The sequence below is a fragment of the Chelon labrosus genome (assembly GCF_963514085.1).
Source record: "Chelon labrosus genome assembly, chromosome: 12".
NCBI lineage: Eukaryota > Metazoa > Chordata > Actinopteri > Mugiliformes > Mugilidae > Chelon > Chelon labrosus.
The window spans coordinates 26,521,719-26,540,916 of record NC_140345.1 but is presented as its reverse complement, the minus strand read 5'-3'; the positions used below and the strand labels follow the sequence as shown (position 1 = coordinate 26,540,916).

The following is a 19,198-nucleotide window of genomic DNA, read 5'->3' as shown; positions in this document are numbered from 1 at the left end:
GTCATTTTAACACCATAGCAACGACGTCAGCCCAGACCCTACGCAGACCGTAATGCTGTAACTACTTCGGCAGAAATGGAGACTGCAAGAGCTGTGATTGGTCTGCTTGGTAGTGGTGCATTTCCTCAATTTCGAAAATTGCGGACATGGAGAAGCAGCCGGACGGCCTGCGACGTCGTTGCATTTCTGGGTAGGTGCACATCAGGCTACGGCATTAGGGTCTGGTCTTACGGCGTCAAACTGACAAGGTGGTATAGGCCGCACATTCAGCGTACGGGAAACTGCAATCAGAAATGTGAAGGCCATAATTTTCTTGCTTTAAGGAAACGAAATGCCGGAGGCTGAATCTGAGCAGCAGAACGGGCACATCTTGGCAATCGTCAGGAAAATGTTTGCGTTTCTGTAACTGGAGCCAGAACACTGACGCTGCTACCTGATTTTTATCTTTGACTGCCCCTCAAGTATGACATATGTAAAACAATATACTGTATGTTGACACGCAGATCATACATTGGAACCAGATGTGAGCATACCAGAACGACGAGCCCCTGATTGAACCGTAGTTGAGTTCAGTCAGAGACAAACGTAAGATTGCAGACTCCCCTTTACTTCCCCCCTCATCTCACACGGTTCATGTTATAGTTCTTGTGGGAAAGGAATTCCACCAGCAGACCTTTCCAAATGCATTACAGTGAGGCTTTGGCAAATCTGTCCTGTATACAGTATTAAGACAGTGACTGACTCGCCATGAGAAACACACTGACTATTCAGTATTACTGTTTCAAAAAATATGTTCCACTATCTAACAGAGAAGGGCAGCCTCCATGCTTGTCATATGCATATGACAGTCCATGTCAGATGTCTGGGGGGGGGGGGATGTAGGGCAGTGGTGGATGTAAAAGCTTTTGTAAGTGATCAAAAGGGGAAGCAGTGTGATGTGATGACAGTGGCAGCTGACCTCTGAACATGTCTGCCAACCAGGAGCCAGGAGCTTTTTATGATAGTCATTAGTTAGTCTGCATACAAGGCCTCAGAGGGATTAGGCTGCATTCCAGGGCTGCAAGAATGACTTAGAAAACTGGTCTGAAGCCACTGGAAAGATAAAATTCAAGTTAGAATTTCCTTATTAATGAAACATAAATCTTGCATTCTGTCCTCAGCCTGGGAGTCACTTATAACTAATACTAGAAACATTGAAAAACTGCTAACGCATGGTACCCATATACTTTGGGTAAGTGTACACAAAGTATTTGGGTCACTGTACACTTGAGCATTTTCATTTTGTGATGCTTTATGCTCCTTTATGCTCTTGCATTTGCAGAAACGCCAGCCAGCAGTTGCAAATTAAAATTGGCTCCAGATTAGCTTGTTGTTACCTGCTATGATTAGCTGTATTCAGGAAGTATTTTGAAGTATTTCAGTTTGTGTATTTCAGTGTTTCTTAACAACACACTGTGTTTTAGGGGTTGTACAGTCTAGTCGACTAGTCAGTTTGTCGACTTCAGGCTTTAAGCATCATGTCGACTAGTCGCTGATCACGTGACGATAACAACATGGACGCCTCCAAGAAGACAGGTGAGGAGCCCAGTGGGTCGTTGCAGCAAACTTGCAGCTGTTCATCAAATGTGTGGAAATACTTCACTAAAGATAAAGCCCATAATACCGTGACATGTCAGTCCTGAAATATAATAAAAGTACTACTGCAATGCATCTGAAAAGGCATCTGCTAACGCTAGCAGAGGAACGGTCCAAATCCTCTGGACAGCAGTCAGTTAACAACTTCACCAAAGAGAAGGAGGCTGCACATCAACTGTTTAGCTGCAGGACACGGAGAAGGCTTCAGAGAAACACTGCATTTTTTTTTAAACCCGGCTACACTATCCCATCTAACAACACACTGTGGAGTACTATTAAATGCTACTGATGGTGCTGAGGTGCTGCCTGTTTTTATACAGACTATACATACTGTATCTGCAGCTCACAGTATGTAGCACATGAGCTGTCTGTTCTCGGCATATGTATTCAGGTCAAGAATATAGATTTCATTGTTGCAAAGCATTACTCTCTACTGTGTTTGTATAAATGACATCATTAGACACTAGTCAGTGTAGACTTGACTTTAATGACAGGCCCGGCCTAGCTTAGCGCTCCAGGAGGGAGAATTGGGAGTTTATATCACAAACTGCTAGCTGTTGTGTAAACACAGTGGTGTTAAAAAAAATTACAATATTGCCTACCTGCAAGTCATAGCAGGTAACTACAAGCTGATTAGGAGCTAATTTTAGAAGCTAGCGTTTCCACAAATCCAGTGCATAGTGCAGAGAAGTACATTATGGAACTGTTTACATTCGATGAACTAACCTCTTACAAAACATTTTATGAACAACCTGAACTTTTTAAAGAAAAATTAGTGCAATTGCTGCTGTCTGCTGTTTAGTTCTGAGTCACAGAGTTGTGTTATGTCTGCAACTCTTACTAAAACAGCAAATTAAGTATAGGTGCCAATTTCATTGAAAAATTGCAGTTAAGGTCTCCCACTTTGCAAGTTCATCACACAAACCAGTTTGGATGCTCTGGCAGGCTGGTTTTGGCCCACGGGCTGTATGTTTGACACCCCTGGCCTAAAGTTAGGTTCTTTCCAGAACTTTCCATTTATGTTGCAGCCCCTCTGGAACAGCTCGGCAAAGAAACGCAGGCTGCGGGGAATGTCATACCGTGAAGATCATAACACTGAAAATACTCCCTGGACTTGTCTAAAACTGCCTGTTGAAGCCTCATATTAGCCACAGATGAATGCACCTTTACACAAAACAGGGAGTGTGGTTTTTGTCTCCATCTCGCACACCGACATAGCAAGAAGTCTGCTCCAAAGCATGTTTGCACTGAAAGATAAGACCAATAACTTGCAGTACCGTGTCAGGAAACAACATAAACAAATCTGAACAAGCAAATTTGTTCCTTTACCATTTTGTGGTTTGCAAAAAAAAGGACATTTTACAAAGACTTTGACAGTTGCAATGTTGAGATTGTTTTTATTCTCATAAAGCAATCAATGTAGTATATATATATAAGATTTTCTTCTATAAATATAAAGGTTCTCTTCATAGTAAATGCAAAAGAAATTACTTCAAAGCCGTGACTGTTGTGGAGCCGTCGACACAATAAAAAGGATTGTTGTGAATCGGAAGCACCGTGTGGAAGAGCACGTGAAAAGAAGACACGCAGTCATGAAATGTGCGAGCCGTGTGAGAGCCGAGCTGCACTGACAGCAGCCGCTCTGCATTTCAACACAAGGCCTTTCTTTCTTTCTCCTGCTGCGGCGGCGGAAGACAACGCGAGCCACAAGCGCAGCCATGTTCGCTCGCCCGGGACCGAGATACTCTGCACGTCGACCCAAGTCACCTCTCAACAGCATCAGACAAATTTAAAAAAAAAACAACACAAAAATAAAAACAAAATGTGCATGAGAAACAACCTCTCTGGTTTGATTTTTTAAAAAAAACAAAAAAACATTGATACCCAAGAATCTGTTTTAAACGTACAACTCAGAATTTGCAGAGAATATGACATTCGGGGGAGTCTGATCATTTCCTTTCCTTTTTTAACATCAGCTACCTTGACCAAAAAACATCGGACACGCCTCACATTACACAACATCCTGTCACCAAACCCTCGTCCAAACTAAAATGCATTAATAATTCCCGCCGAGGCTTGTTCTTGGCTTTTGCTGCCAATGAAAATCACAGCTAGTTTGATTTTAAATCACGAAGAACTACAGAGATCTGAGCACATCAGACGTGAACATCATATTTTCATTGACACCGGTTGACTTTACTAATGTCTTCCATTATCAATCACTGTGCACAGTGCAGATCTCATGCTCAGTTATTATTGATAGCATTTTTTTTTTTAATTTTTTTTGGACAAAGGGGTCTTGCAGAATTTTCCACAGCCTTTAATCGTGTACAGAAGTGGTGGCTTCGGTTTACTATCAAATGACCAAAAAGCATCAAATCTGACATTTGCAGGTTTTCTATTTATTTAACTGTTATTCCTCAAACCCTAATCATCCGTTACAGTGGGACTAACCTTCCTTCAAATGCCTGACTGATTAATCGGTTCAGCTCTACTCTCATGACTGCGCGCTGTTTTTTTGTTTTTTTTTAATCGAAAAAGTGACTTTGATGTAAAAAAATTAAAAACAAAAAAAAAAACCTTGTTAATCCGGAGGAAAACAAAACATGTGAGAACAATGTTACAATTACTATATATCAAAATATACTGTAAAAAGGCTCAAAGGGTGCTGAATGGTTTTACACGGCACTGCATGAGTAAAAATGGTTTTCAGTTTAAAATGTGCTTGAACACACACAAACACACACACACACGGATGTCTCCTGCTGGATTTTGAAATTCCTTAAATACAGGCGACGCCGCCGCCGCTTTGAATCTCTGCTGTAAAGGAACACACTAGCATTTCTGCATGTTTCACATAAACGGCGATCACTTTAAAACCACGCCGCTGCACACGGAGCGGGTTTTTTCATGTGATTCTTTACCACCGGAGAGAAACTAGGGTCTCTGTGCTGCGGCGTGAATGTCGTATCTGCTTTTGTTTCGGTCAAAGTTGCGTTGTCACTGCTGCACGGAGTCTGCACATATATCCGTGTTAGCATGCAACAAAAGAACATTTCTTTTAACTCCCGTAAGCACAGTAGTGGTGGTCATAGTGCAGAAATGGCAGTTTAGTGAACAGTGTGTCTAAAAAAGTGGTAAAAAACAAAACACAAAATTCTCCATTATTGCCTGAGAGGATGGGGTTACGGTAGCGGACATGTCAAAACGCTGGTATGTTCCTTTACATTTGCATGATCACCTGTGCTTTATTTAGAAAGGAATGTTATAACTGTCAGGGCCCCCGAGCTGCAGGCCGCGACCACGTGTCACAATGACTCACATTCACAACCTGTGCACCGTTTCTTGTCCCAGACTGCCGACATGTCCCCCTTCAGACCCCGCAGCAGCTGCCGCGGGACCGCACAACAGACACAAACTACAGCTGGTTAATCAGGATAAGAGGGAGCCACGAGGAAGCACTTGGGTTTTCACGGGACTCCGCTTAGAATAGGCCCGGCGCTCACAGGCAGCTCGCTGATCAAAGACAGAAACGCTCCGTGTGAAATACTCCCAGTGGTGTCCACAGTAAGTCAGGTCACGAGACCTCTGGGGTCTTTGATGGTCAGTTGGCTCTTTGCGATGTGTACAATTCCATTAAGTCCAAAGTATGAAAAAAATGTTTGTTTTTTTAAAAAAAAAGAAAGAGTTTTTTTTTTTTTTAATCTTTAAATACAAATATAAAGTTACAAAAATCTCACAAATGTGTATGTACATTAAAAAAAACTGAGCAAATGTCTCCTGTAAGTCCGGACAAAAAAATCAAAAAAGGAAATAATAAAGAGGATTATCATTCAGTTTGTCAGGAAGCAGTTTGTTTTTGTGTTTGTTTTTTAAGGGGTGAGGTTAAACCACATCACACCGTCGTCTCCCCCTGTTTACTGTTGGCCAGTCTCGTGTAAAACCTCCTCCAGGAGTTCAGAGTCTTCCCGGACCAGATCCAGAAGCCGGAAGTGATGCCCACGATGAGCGTCATGAGATACTTTATCATGAAGACGGTGAAGTCCGGGCTCATGCTGCGGTGGTTCTGGACGGGGCACGGCACGGCGTACGTCTTGCACGTCTGGCTGATCCACGTCCTCTCCCACTGCTCCCTGAAGGCCTGCTCGTAGAAGTAGCAGGCGATGACGATGGTGGCCGGCACGGTGTAGAGCACGCTGAAGATCCCTATCCGCACCATCAGCTTCTCCAGCTTCTCCGTCTTGGTGCCGTCGTGCTTCATGATGGTCCGGATCCGGAACAGGGACACGAACCCCGCCAGGAGGAAGGAGGTGCCGATGAACAGGTAGACGAAGAGGGGCGCCAGGACGAAGCCCCTCAGGGCGTCCACGCTGTTGATGCCCACGAAGCAAACCCCGCTCAGCACGTCGCCGTCCACCTGTCCTACGGCCAGGATGGTGATGGTCTTGATGGCGGGGACGGCCCAGGCCGCCAGGTGGAAGTACTGCGAGTTGGCCTCGATGGCCTCGTGGCCCCACTTCATTCCTGCTGCTAGGAACCAGGTGAGCGCCAAGATGACCCACCAGATTGAGCTGGCCATGCTGAAGAAGTACAGCATCATGAAGAGGATGGTGCAGCCCTCCTTTTTAGTGCCCTGCACCACAGTCCTTATGTCGTTGTCAAACCTGTCGTTGCACACCACCTTGTCCTCCAGCAGAAATCCAGCAATGTAGGCGATGGACACCATGGTGTAGCAGCCGGAGAGGAAGACAATGGGCCTCTCCGGGTAGCTGAAGCGCTTCATGTCCACCAGGTAGGTGAGCACGGTGAACAAAGTGGAAGCACAACACAACACCGACCAGATGCCGATCCATATCCTGGCGAATTTCAGCTCCTCCTCGCTGAAGTACATCATCCCGTGGGACCTCTTCGGCTCGCAGGGGGCGCCGCAGTTCTCCTGCCCGAGGAAGCGGTAGTTCAGGTACGGGGGCATCTTGAGCGAAGCCGGGCACCTGAACTGGCCGTTGGAGGGGTCGGGGAGCACGCGCTCGGTGGGGTAGTGGTCGGGCGCCTCGGGCTCCGTGCGGTCCGACATGTTCTGCCCCACGCACAGCTCCCCGGCCCCGTGCACGGGGAACGTCTCGCACGCGAGGCTGTCGGGCCACTGGAAGCCGAACTTGTTCATGAGCGCCTCGCAGCCCTGCCGCGCGCGCTCGCACAGAGAGCGGCACGGGGGCAGCGCCTGCTCGAGCACCGTGCACACGGGCGCGTACATGGAGCAGAGGAAGAACTTCAGGTCCGGGGAGCACTGGACTTTCACCAGCGGGTAGAACTGGTGCACCTCCAGCCCCGCGTCCTCCTGGTTGGTGTGCCCGAGCAGGTTGGGCATGATGGTCTCGTTGTACGCGATGTCCGTGCACAGCGGGATGGTGATCGGCTGGCAGAAGCCGTGCTCCGGTATAGACATTCCCCGGTCGCCTCCGCCGTATTGCCCGTTCGCGTGAAAAATCCCCACGTTTATGGTGAAGAGGATAAAAAACAGCAAAGACGAAACGGTGCGAAAGAGTCTGCTGTAAACCATGGTGAAGTATTTATGCGCCTCTCAACAAAACTTGCGGTAATTACCTCACCGGGCAGCAGACTACTACTACTACTACTTCCCCGAACGCTCTTTTGTTGGCGTTTCTTTTTCGAAGGTAAAAGGAAAAAAAGAAAAGGCAGCTTCTTGCAGCGTGTGCGAAATAGTTCCTTTAACCCGGCGTCTTCACTGAGCCGAGGTAATAGAAGGCGGTGTGGAAATAATAATATTAATAATAATAAAAAATAATAATAAAAATCCACAGTTCTTTATCGCAAACTCGGACTCCTCCTTTGAAAATCCACTGAGAAACCCAAACAGTATTCCTCCGAGCGCAGGAGCCGCTCCGGTCTTCAGCGTCAGTCTGTCTCCCAAACCTGCTCTGCGCTCCCTCCACTCTCAGCCTCGGCGCCGTCAAGCGACCCACCGTGCAGCGTGGCTTCCGCCGCAAACCCTTCAAAATAAAAGTCTTTACACAACAACAACCGCAGCACTCAAACTGAAACGCGTGCAGCCTATTTTAAGTCTCAAATTGATATTTCAACACTGGACTCACTTCAATCTGTTATGTGCCTTAGTTTTTTTTTTTTTTTTTATATTTATTGATTTCTATTTCTTTCTTTAAAAAAAAAAAAAAAAATCTGATGTTTATATTTCTAGTTTTTACTTGCTGCACCTTAGACCAACCCAATGTGCTGCACATATGGCAGAATTAACAATAACTTTGACTTTAAAAAAAAAATAATAATTCGTTGCCTCCTCAACAAAGAAAGCTGAAAAAAGGATACACAATTTAAGTTATGAATAATGTCATGTTTTAGATTAAACTTTACAGCAAGGCTAAACTTATTTGTCAAAAAATCACGAGTTGGAAATTAAGAACTGTATTAGAAATAATTAATATAATAATAATAATAATAATAAATTAAGATATTGATCACAATAGCTCTACTTCTCTGTTCCCAACGTTTTGTCCCAGACAGCTACATCTGAACTGACAGACTTCCTGTTTGCATTTGCCTCACTTTGACTGACTTTACAGGTCTCTCTCTCTCTCTCTCTCTCTCTCTCTCTCTCTCTCTCTCTCTCTCTCTCTCTCCCTCTCTCTCTCTCTCTCTCTCTCTCTGCAGGACCTGACAGATGGATGTTAGGGAGGGTCTGCATTTTTCCTCATGCTTGTCTGGACTGCAGAGGTTCATCTCAGTGCACATCTGCGCCGCTTTTTGTTTCTTCTGTTTTCTTTTGGCCTGAATGAACTTCACTGCCCGACACCATAGAGGTCATTGCAAGGGGTTTGCAGTTATGGATATATATGTATATTTTTGTACGAGCTGAAGTGAATTAGTTGTAAATGAGCTGAAAAGTGCAAAGGCCCAAAGTATGTTTATATATATATATATATATATATATATTCATAATAAATGAAGGTCTATTTAATGTTAAACTTCTTTAAATTGTTACTTACAGGAGATTTACGAGACATTATGTAAAAGTTTGTGGTGTGATTTATGAAAAAAAAGTCAATGGGGTTAAGGTCTGGACTCTGTGGTGGCCAATCCATGTGTGAAAATGATGTCTCATGCTCCCTGAACCACTCTTTCACAATCTGAGCCCCATGAATCCTGGCATTGTCATCTTGGAATATGATCCATTGATGAATAATCTGGTCATTCAGTATATCAGGTAGTCATCTGACCTCATTCTTTGGACACATAATGTTGCTGAACCTAGACCTGAGCAACTGCAGCAACCCCAGATCACAGCACTGCCCCCACAGGCTTGTACAGTAGACACTAGGCATGATGGGTGCATCACTTCATCTGCCTCTCTTCTTACCCTGATGGTTCTCCACTATCCTTCCAGTTTTAATAATGCGTTGGACAGTTCTTAACCCAGTTTTAGTAGTTTCTACAATCTCCTTAGATGTTTTCTCTGCTTGATGCATGCCAATGATTTGACCCTTCTCAAACAGACTAACATCTTTTCCACGGCCACAGGATGTGTCTTTAGACATGGTTGTTTAAGAAATGAGAAGCTACTCATTGCATCAGTTGGGGTTAAATAACTTGTTGCCAGCTGAAAGATAATCACCCGTGCAGTAATTATCCAATAGGAGGCTCCTACCTGTTTACTTAGTTAAATCCAGGTTGGGGTTTCAGTTGGGTCACTCTTGCTGCACTATGCTGCTTCTAGCTGCAGGCAACCACTGTAAGAGATAAGCTAGGGGAACATATGGTAGTGGAGCATTTAGCATTTAAAGAGCTCTATAGTCCTGCCTGGAGTTGGTGGAGAACAAAAAGGGAGCTAAAACAGAAAAAAATAAAAAAATTTTAATGCATAAATATTCGCATGCTTATTTCCTTGATGTGCTTCAGAGTTTGCGTACGTTGAGTTGTGTCATAATCACCCTTGAAGCTGAAATGGTACATCCCCTCACAGTGTTAATCCTTGACGTGAATTAGAATTTTACTCCCCTGAAATCAAGCGTGCTGCATTACTGCACAGCGTGCAGGCAGACTGCCGTTTGAGGGTACGCTTTGTGTCATTTCCAAACACTGGTCGAGACATGACTTCCTGTAATCAGCCCTTTGCACGAAGAATCTGTTTATTACCGAGGAGCAGGGAGAAGGCAGCCGGAGGTGGAAAAAAAAAAAATACGTACGATCCCTAATGCGGACAAGATGAGAGCAGGGCTTTCCAACTGGCACTGTAGTCTGTCTGTCTGTTAGCAGTAGGAGAGGAGTGAGGACTGTAAAATGCACACTGACATAGGAATGCTAGATTTTCTTCCTTTGACTGTACGAAGGAGAGGGCGATGAGAGCTACAACTAGACTTGTGTTACAAGAATGTGCTGCTTGACTTTTGGATTTAGGATCAACCAATCAGCACTATAAATCAAGAAGGACTTGTTGACATGTGATCTGTGATCATCTACAGACACGACATAATTTAAAGTAATAGGAGGCAGAAAGGGATTAGGCATAACATTATGACCACCTGCCTTGTGCCTCCAAAGCAGTTGTGACTCATCAGAGAATGGACATGAGCCTTCTGAGGGTGTCCTGTGGCGTCTGGTAACAGGATGTTGTTAGTGGGGGGCCTTTGAGAGGAGGGGCCTCTGTTGGACATCCCACAGATACTTGATCAGTTTGGGATCTAGTGAATTTGAGGCCAGGTCAAAGAGTGTCATTGCTATGGGGTGGGGGTGCCTGGTCTGGTCTAGGTGGGTACTCCATGTCTAAGTAACATCCACACCAATGAATGCCAGGTCCAAAAGTTTCCCAGAAGAACACTGAATTGTCACAAGATGGTCGATGTTATTTATTCTCCTGTAAGTGGTTTTAATGTTATGGTTGAATACAATATTTCTTCGAGATGTCACGATCAGTGTCAGTGTCAATCCAGGCACTTTTAAAATGACCAGATCGGACAGCGGGATTCAGCCAAGCCAGATCTTTGTAAATTATTTATTTTAAGTCTGCCACAAACCAAAACCACGCCCCTGTATCGTCAAAATTTGTTCTTCCTCTTTTGTTTTAGTCGTGGTCGGCCAGCGCCAAAGTGGAAAAAAAAAAAAAATGAAGAAGACCCACAATCATGTGACTAAACATGTCCGCTGTGCGGAAGAAACTTAATCTGGAAAATGAAATCAGTCAGACAGAAATTTGTAAATTATGAAACGCGGATGTTTGGCGAGGTGGTAGTACTTGATCGTCATTCAATACTGCTAGATTCAACTTGATTCAACACAAAACAACAAACTGAATGCTGCCTTTAAAAGAAGAGAAGAGTTTCCTGGAGACAGCGTCAAGGAGAAAAATATCTCAGAGAGGGTTAGGGAGTTTATGGCAGTGTTGGATGACCAGAACATTTCTGGAGTAGAGAACACAAGGTACCAGCTACCCTCTCCACACTAAAAGCTAAAGAACTATTCCACCTATTCCTGAAGTGAAATCAGAACTTCTGGGTTCTGCTCCAGGAGTTATAAAAACATCATTCAAAATCCCAGTGTCATTTGTAACTACTATTCTAGTGGCTATAAACCACATATAGTTTCAGCTGCAAGATTCCCAGCTGTAACAAAAACTCAGACAATCGAATACAGGCGATTAGAAACGGATAACTGTAAAGTAACTTTTTTACAACCTGGACCTTATTTCTGGCAAAAAAATACGATCGTTTACTCACCCATATAACTTTGGTGTCATTTGGAGTCGTTCGGACGATATTTAGATCTGTGTATATCCATATAGTGGGAGTGACTGGGGCACCGAAAGGCAGCCTCTAAATAACGCATTATCTGCCGCGAAACTTGTTAATTTCACCAATATTTTATGATACCCTAGTGCTATTCCCCATTGAGTCCGGAGTTACCTGTTATCATCAGCTGGGGTCTGTAGATTGACCTACAGACCTCTGACCTGGATGACTTTCGTGGCAGATAATGCGTTATTTAGAGGCTGTGTTTCGGTGCCCCATTCACTCCCACTATATGGCTATATGCGGCGCTCCGCTGGATCTAAATATCGTCCGAATGACTCCAGATGACACCAAAGTTATATGGGTGAGTAAACGATCGTATTTTATGCCAGAAATAAGGTCCAGGTTGTAAAAAATGGTAGTTTCCCTTTAATTCAAAAGAAAAAAACATTCAGTTGCATGGATGATTTGTAATATGCGTTATATCACCCAATACAAAATGGTTATTTTTTTAATTTGAGAACATCCGGAACATTCCTGGTCTCTAGGTTATATTCATCACAGTGAAAATCATGTCTACTTTAATAGCTGATGTGATTTACATTTAAAGTAAAAATTATCTCGGACAAAATGCGCTTTTAGCAACTGTCTGAAATACAAAATAAAAATAATGAATCCGGGCTCCACATCTGAAGCGTTAATAAATTTTTATTTCAGGTAAAACAACATTAAACAACATTTACAGAAGGACATTACATCTTCTATAATAACATTACATAGAGGTCGTAACAAATAATGCAAGAGCTAATCTACTGTATACTATATTATATCACTTGATGCAGTGACTAGCGACACTTCTGTTTTTTTTTTTTTCGAACCACTAGTGAAAATGATGTATTTTCAGTGCAGCATACCAAAAAAAATAAAAATAAAAATAAGAAATAAAAATAAAATAAGAATCCAATACGCGAGAGAAGCTTTGAAAAAAAAAAAAAAATTGACGCAAACACAGACACAGGATCCAACCTGCGTGATCTCCCTACTCATATACCACTTCTGTCCACACGATAAAGAATGACAAAAATAGATGACTTATATCTATATTCATCACATATGTATATTCATATATGACTCTTTAATAGCATCTAGGGGACATTTGCAACCCTGTATACAAACATAGTGGAAGCATTTCACTTCGTAGAAGGTGTGTCGTCACCTTATCCGTTTTCCACCATGGGCGTTTCTACCGATTTCTCCCTTTTTTTTTTTTTTTTTTTCCTGTCACAGTGCTGAATGTGCAATCCCACCTCGTCTTTTCTCCACTGGACTTTTTATAAAGCATATGCAGAACATTCAAGTTTGAGCAGAGTTTAAACTCGGCCCACACAGGACTCAAAAATATAACTTTTGTACAAGACTGCAGGCTGCCACAGCTCCACAGAAGAGTGTTGGTGGTGGTGGGGTGGTGATAGTGGTGGTGGGGTGAATGAAGCAATGTGTGCCACGCTCAAGAGTGTGCACACGAGGAGGAACGTACCAAAAATAATTATTCAGCTGCTAATACCGCCTGCAATCCCTTAAAGCCACACGAGGCTGGGCTATCTTAGCACAGCTCGATGGTATTAACCCTCTTCTGTCACGCCGCTTTACCGGCATTACCCGCCGCCTCTCCTCCCACTTTTTTTTTTTTTTTTTTTTTTTTATTCCTACCGCACAATCGCAGCCCGGGGATGACACTGAAAAGCCACGAGACGACTTCAAGTACAGCCTTTCCTACAAGCTCTCCTCAAACCGCCGTAAAAAGGTTCAAAACCAGGGGACGGTACATTTACATTTGCGAGGAAAGGCTGGTTTCACCCTGCGTCGGCTAAAGCAAGGGTAAATATATTTATATTTATCATTAAGGGCAAAGCCAGTGCATAAAAGCGACCATAAAGGATGGAATGTAGGGCAAACAGATTGTACTTTAAAGTGCATTTTTAAAACGCTGTTGGGAGCCCATATCATTACTTTATTTATTTTTCTTTTTGCCTCAGAGCCACTACTGTACGGTCAAAGAGGAATAAAGTCATGATAAAATGTCTAAGCGCTACACGACTTCAGTTCCTTTGCTTAGTTTCCCCCTTTGAAGGACGGTTTAGGAAGTCTGTGAAGGTTCTCAGTAATCCAGGTCATGGTATGTTTCAAAAATGCTAAAGAACGGCAACGGGACTTGTAGAGTTTCTTGAAGACGTTTGATCCAAGCAGCTTCTTCAGCTCTGAAGGACTGGTGGAGGAGCTGGGGTTTAAATGGTAACATCTGTGGGTGTTACCCATCAGACACTCACATGACTGGTGTCCGTTAACGACTAGATACTTACCTGTCGTTGGACGAGACGGCTCAAGGTGTGAATGTGGGTGAAACTTCTTGGGGACAGACGTTAACGCCAACAGATGTTTCTATTTAAGACCCAACTCTCCGCCAATCCTTCAAGGCCTGTTCGGACCTTGCATCAAGATCTGATCTGGACGTGAAAGACAGGTGTGAACACGCCCAGGTCGCCTTGAAATTGAGAGATCCGATCACTAACCACATACAGAGGTGGTCTGCCTGGTGTCCGGTCCAAACACACGTGCCTAAAGGTGGCCACTTGCGATCAGCTAGCTCAGATCAGATCTTGATGCAAGGTCTGAGCAGGCCCTTAGACATGAAAACTCGGATGGAACGTCTTCAAGAAACTTTACAAGTCCAGTTACCTTTCTTTTGTTGTTGGATAGCTGTTTTAGGATCTTTTCAAGTTTGTCTCAACTCGCCGGGATTGATCACTGTAGTCATCCCGGCCTGTCAACACTTAAAGAACAAATCCCTTCATCAAGTGTCTACACTGTAAAAAAAAAACTCTGCAGTTAAGTCCTTATTCTGTGCAAAAATGCAAAATTCCAAAATTCAGCCACGACAAGTCCCAAACACAAACGTGGCAGAATTCTCAACCATGTTTCCAGAAACCTGCATTATAAAGAGATGGGTGCATCTCCACAAAGGCCAATTATTGATGTCTGCATTCATATGTACGCAGATTTCTGCACGGCAATTCAACAGGGACTCTTGATCAACTCACATGTCATAAGTTTTGTCGCTAACGTACCTGCATACAAGTGCGTGCTTACATCTCACTAAACTGTGTATCATATTAGCTGCAGTTGAGCTCTGGAATGTCATTTATTACACCATACCCGCCCACAGACTTGAAAATATAACCTAAACCATCTATCCGACAATGCCAAAGAAAGGCATCTGGACTTGTAGAAAGCATCACTTCATGGCTGGTACAGAGACGAGGGATGAATGCGTTATATATGAGCTGTATTAACCCATTAAGGCAGAGAGGGCTCCCTTTTAAACCCTTGGCATTGGTTGAAAACAACCTCCTGAAGCCTGAGGGTTTCCTGAATGTAAACCGAACGCTCAATCTTAAAGGGATGTACACATCCGGTCTTAATGGGTTAAAAAAACAGTGTGGAAAAAATCCAAACATACTTTAATATGACAAAACTGCTAAGATCCAGCAGAAGGGGAGCAAGGAGGGGCTGCAGGGTTATACCGTACCGCGGCTGACAGGACTAGATGGGTGCGAGGGGCTTTGTTCTAGCAGGCAAGACATCTACTACAGTATATTATGTATATTATGTGTGCACGTGTTTGTGTTTGTTCGAGAGGCCGTGGAGGGACACGATAGCTATCTACAGCTTCCCTTTCTCCATATGGGAGAGGATGGGGGGGGGGTCCACATTTGCAGTCTCGTCTTTTTGGCTAATCACAGCAGCGCAGAGCCAGGATTACTGTTACAGTCTGATTGATAAAGAGGAAGCCATTGTTCTGATAGTACTTCACAATTAGAACCAAACGTCTAAGCTGTAATATTCAGCGGATATCTTCACACAAAACGTCAAAAAAACAACAAAAAAAAACCAAAAAACACCTCACCTCCGTCGTGGTATCGAGCCCCAAAACATGTCCGGTATGTAGCATGTTGAGGGGCACACATATGGTGGTTACAGGGACTGATCAGCATTCACCACCTGCACGATGCATACCACACTCACCGCAAGTCACTCGTCCATACACTTAATTTGACTCGTAAAAAGTTGCAGTTATTGAAACAGACCATCTGTTTCTGACAGGGTATTGCAGATCTCTTGACACTATCAGATAAAGTGAAAAGCGGGATTGTCATGGGCTGGATCACACAACAGGCTGTGCAGCCTATTGCTTCTGCGTCGCACCTATTGTACGTTAGCTCATATACATGAATGGAAGCACCAATGCTTAGCTATTGCCCATGTTGAAAACACTCGCACGCATGCACACACACACACTCTTCCATCAGACACGCTGCTATTGTCAGTTACAGTATTGCGTCTATACTCGTGCACACACTGGTCGGTGGCGTCCCCGTCGTGTTATGTGTACATCCGCGGCAGAGATCGTTCGCGCTCGAGAGGCTTTTCAGCTGCAACACAGCATTTGTATTATTTAGATCTGGTTCCATCGTGGAGGTCCACAGAATAAATTAAAGGAGAATCATTCGTCATCCGATCGACAAGACAGAGGAAACTGGTGCAAGTGTGAGCGTTATTGGAGCTATAGCATTATAAGCAACTGGATGTTTTATCCACACGCTGCACAGACAACGAAAAAGTTGAACCATAATCAGCTGTGTGTTGTAGGGGTTGCACGACTTCAGATATTTATTATAGTCGACTGTGACTAGTCTCTGATGACGTCCCTAATAAAAACACAGTAGAAAGTAATGCTATGCTGAAGACAGACAGCTCATGTGCTGCATACTGTGAGCTGCAGATATGTATAGTCTGTATAAAAACAGGCAGCACCTCAGCACCATCAATAGCATTTAATAGCACTCCACATCATGTTGTTAGATGGGATAGTGTAGCCAGGTTTAAAATAACGCAGTATTTCTCTGAAGCCTGCAGCTGCAGCTAAAGGTCTAATGCTTGGTGAAGTTGTTAACTGACTTGGATTTGGACCGTTCCTCTGCTAGCATTAGCGTTAGCCTTTTCAGATGCATTGCAGTAGTACTTGAGTTGTATTTCTGACATGTCACAATAGTATGGGCTTCATCTTTAGTGAAGTATTTCCACAGACTTGATGAACCGCTGTTAATTTGCTGCAACGGGGCTCCTCACCTGTCTTCTCTGAGGCGTCCATGTTGTTATCGTCACGTCAACAAACCGACTAGTCGACTAGTCCGTGCAACCCCTAGTGTGTTGTAGAAACCTGCAGAGGTGCCCATGAGAACACCTCCCAAATCTCCACAACGCGTGCTTATGTGCGCTTCAGTCACGCTACTGGTTGACCAGCTGTCATTTGTAAGCTACCTCCTTGTTCGGTTTTCACATTTTTCATTACTGGACGCGGTTTTTACAGTGCAGTCCCCTAGTCGCAGCATTTGAGAGTGAAATATTCTCACAATGGACGGGACTGATGCTTCAAACTACCAAACCAAGGGTGCAAAAATGGATTTCTTTCAACTGTTCGACCTTAACCCAGTCAAAAAAGAAAGACAGTAGATAAAAGAGGCTGAAAATCTGACAAATATCAATAGGTTCATACTCAACTACTAACCGCTATTTACTATTACCTACTAGATGTGCGCTTCCTGTGTCTCTGTGAGATTTGCTGATACAAAAAATGGCAACGGTTACCCGACGAATACGACAGTTAGCTACTAAGCTGTGTGAAATAATCATTTCGACCTTTGAAGGATCTACAAATCAACCATGCAGTGACTGCTGAGTCTGCAGAGTTCAACATTTAAAACCCAAAAAAAAGACAAAAAAAACGGCTGTTCTCAGTGACCGAAGACACAAAGGACCTCCAATATGGCCGCCAGAGGATGTGTTACATCATCCGAAAGCCCTCCATCATCATTATTATTACTATTATTATTATTATTATTAGTGTTTAAAGTTCCAAAAAATCTGAGCTGAGACAGATTAGGAAAAAATAGAAAACCCATTTTTTAAGGATTCGCTGTTTTCTTTGAACTGATTTCCGTTTCATGGATGCGTCTCCTGTGTGTCTCGTTTCGTTATGTGTATTGGCAAGAGCAGTATAGTGGTAAGAAGATGAAGCAATAGTAAAACTGTCCATTATATAGTTTCTAGATGAGTATATCATACATACAAATATACATTCTTAAATAGGAGGCTAGTTACAAACACAAAACACAATATGTACCAATAGTAAAGTCCTTTTGTTTTGTTTTTTTGTGTATTTTTTTTTTTTTTTTTTTACCGCGACAATGATATATTAGTTATTGGAACCTTATAAAAAGTAAACAAAATTTGCAAATGATAGCCTGAACTCTTAGGTACCATTCGTAACGCACACATGCTCAACGCTCGCTCCACACACATCCAACCACCCACCCACCCACGCTCACACGTATTGTGAAGGTAATAAATAAAGAGAACTGGGGCTCTTTCGTTTCATCCGGATCCTCCAGGTCAGCATCTTTGTCTTCATCTGTTCTTCGCAGCGGCCACCTGAAACACAAAGAGACAACGAGATCTGTCAGTAACACACTCCAGACCACTGGCACTGGAAACATATACACACATACATATATATATAAAATGCTACGGCAACCACATCACACGCACTTTTGATTTTCTTGCAGCTGGAAATCCACTGTTGAGTGACACAGTTGTGGGTACCGTGCCAAGTGTTTAGTGACGAGATGATCAGTTTTGTTTCACGAGTCATAACTCCACTCCTAGCTAACTTCCTTTTGTGTGGGAGTCAACTCATTGCCATTTGTTTGGCCTCCCCATTGCTGTCCTTTTTACCTGGGGACCCCTAGTAATGTGCACTAACTGCCGTGGTCGTCTGTGATCTTAATTCCGTGCAAATTGGCCAATTACGCCGCAAATTACCCACCCTATACCCTATTGATTTGAGATTGTGTGGGGGTTTTTTTTTCCCCCCAAGAGTTTTCTTACATTTGCAGCTTTTTTTTTTTGCCTCTTTTCACTCAAGATATATAAAGGATGTGCTACAAATATATTTGATTTCATTCATTCATTCATCTTCTGTAACTGCTTGTCCTGTGAAGGGACGTTGAGGGGGGGGCTATCCCAGCTGTCATCGGCCGAGAGGCGGGGTACACCCTGGACAGGTCTCCAGTCTATCTCAGGGCTAACACAGAGAGACAGACAACCATTCACACTCACACCTACGGCCAATTTAGAATCACCAATGAACCTAACCAGCATGTCTTTGGACGGTGGGAGGAAGCTGGAGTACCTGGAGAGAACCCATGCAGACACAGGGAGAACATGCAAACTCCACACAGAAAGGAGCCAGTCGGCCCATGGATTAGAACCCAGAACCTTCTTGCTGTGAACCATCAGTGCTAACCACCACACCACTGTGCCACTATTTTATGCGATTTTGCCACATATTCTTATTCAGCTGTTTATTGTATTTTTGCTTCTACGAAGTCGAGTGGGCTCCTTGCACAATGCTGCATTGCTACAGAGTATTTGACAATAAAGAATCTCGAATCTTGAATAAATCACAGTTTGGACAGATGTTAGGGGGTGGAAAGCGTGAGATGCCACTGATGCATTCATATTAAAAAGCTCGAAACCATCAGACGAACAAAATCGCGGAGGATGACGAGCTGGATGACATGCATGGCAGCGTACTTAGATGTGCTGGATGTTGGATGTGTACATGACATGAGTAAAGGTGGAGCTGATTTAGAAATTCTCCCCCAGGACCATTGCAGTCTCATTAC

The 19,198-nt window shown here is 43.6% G+C and overlaps 2 protein-coding genes across 2 annotated transcripts in view; both read right to left on the bottom strand.

Annotated features, from left to right (window-relative positions):
* Positions 1-2,066: 2,066 nt before the first annotated feature.
* fzd1 (frizzled class receptor 1) lies at positions 2,067-7,505 on the bottom strand. The gene has a single exon (XM_084556374.1). The coding sequence runs from the start codon at positions 7,193-7,195 to the stop codon at positions 5,531-5,533; it is 1,665 nt and encodes a 554-aa protein (XP_084412500.1). The 5' UTR covers positions 7,196-7,505; the 3' UTR covers positions 2,067-5,530.
* Positions 7,506-10,948: 3,443 nt separating this feature from the next.
* Positions 10,949-19,198, bottom strand: part of cdk14 (cyclin dependent kinase 14) — a 214,210-nt gene continuing 205,960 nt past the window's right edge. The window contains exon 15 of the mRNA XM_084557761.1: positions 10,949-17,942. The gene's annotated coding sequence lies outside the window, so the exon portion shown is untranslated. The remainder of the gene's footprint in view (positions 17,943-19,198) is intronic.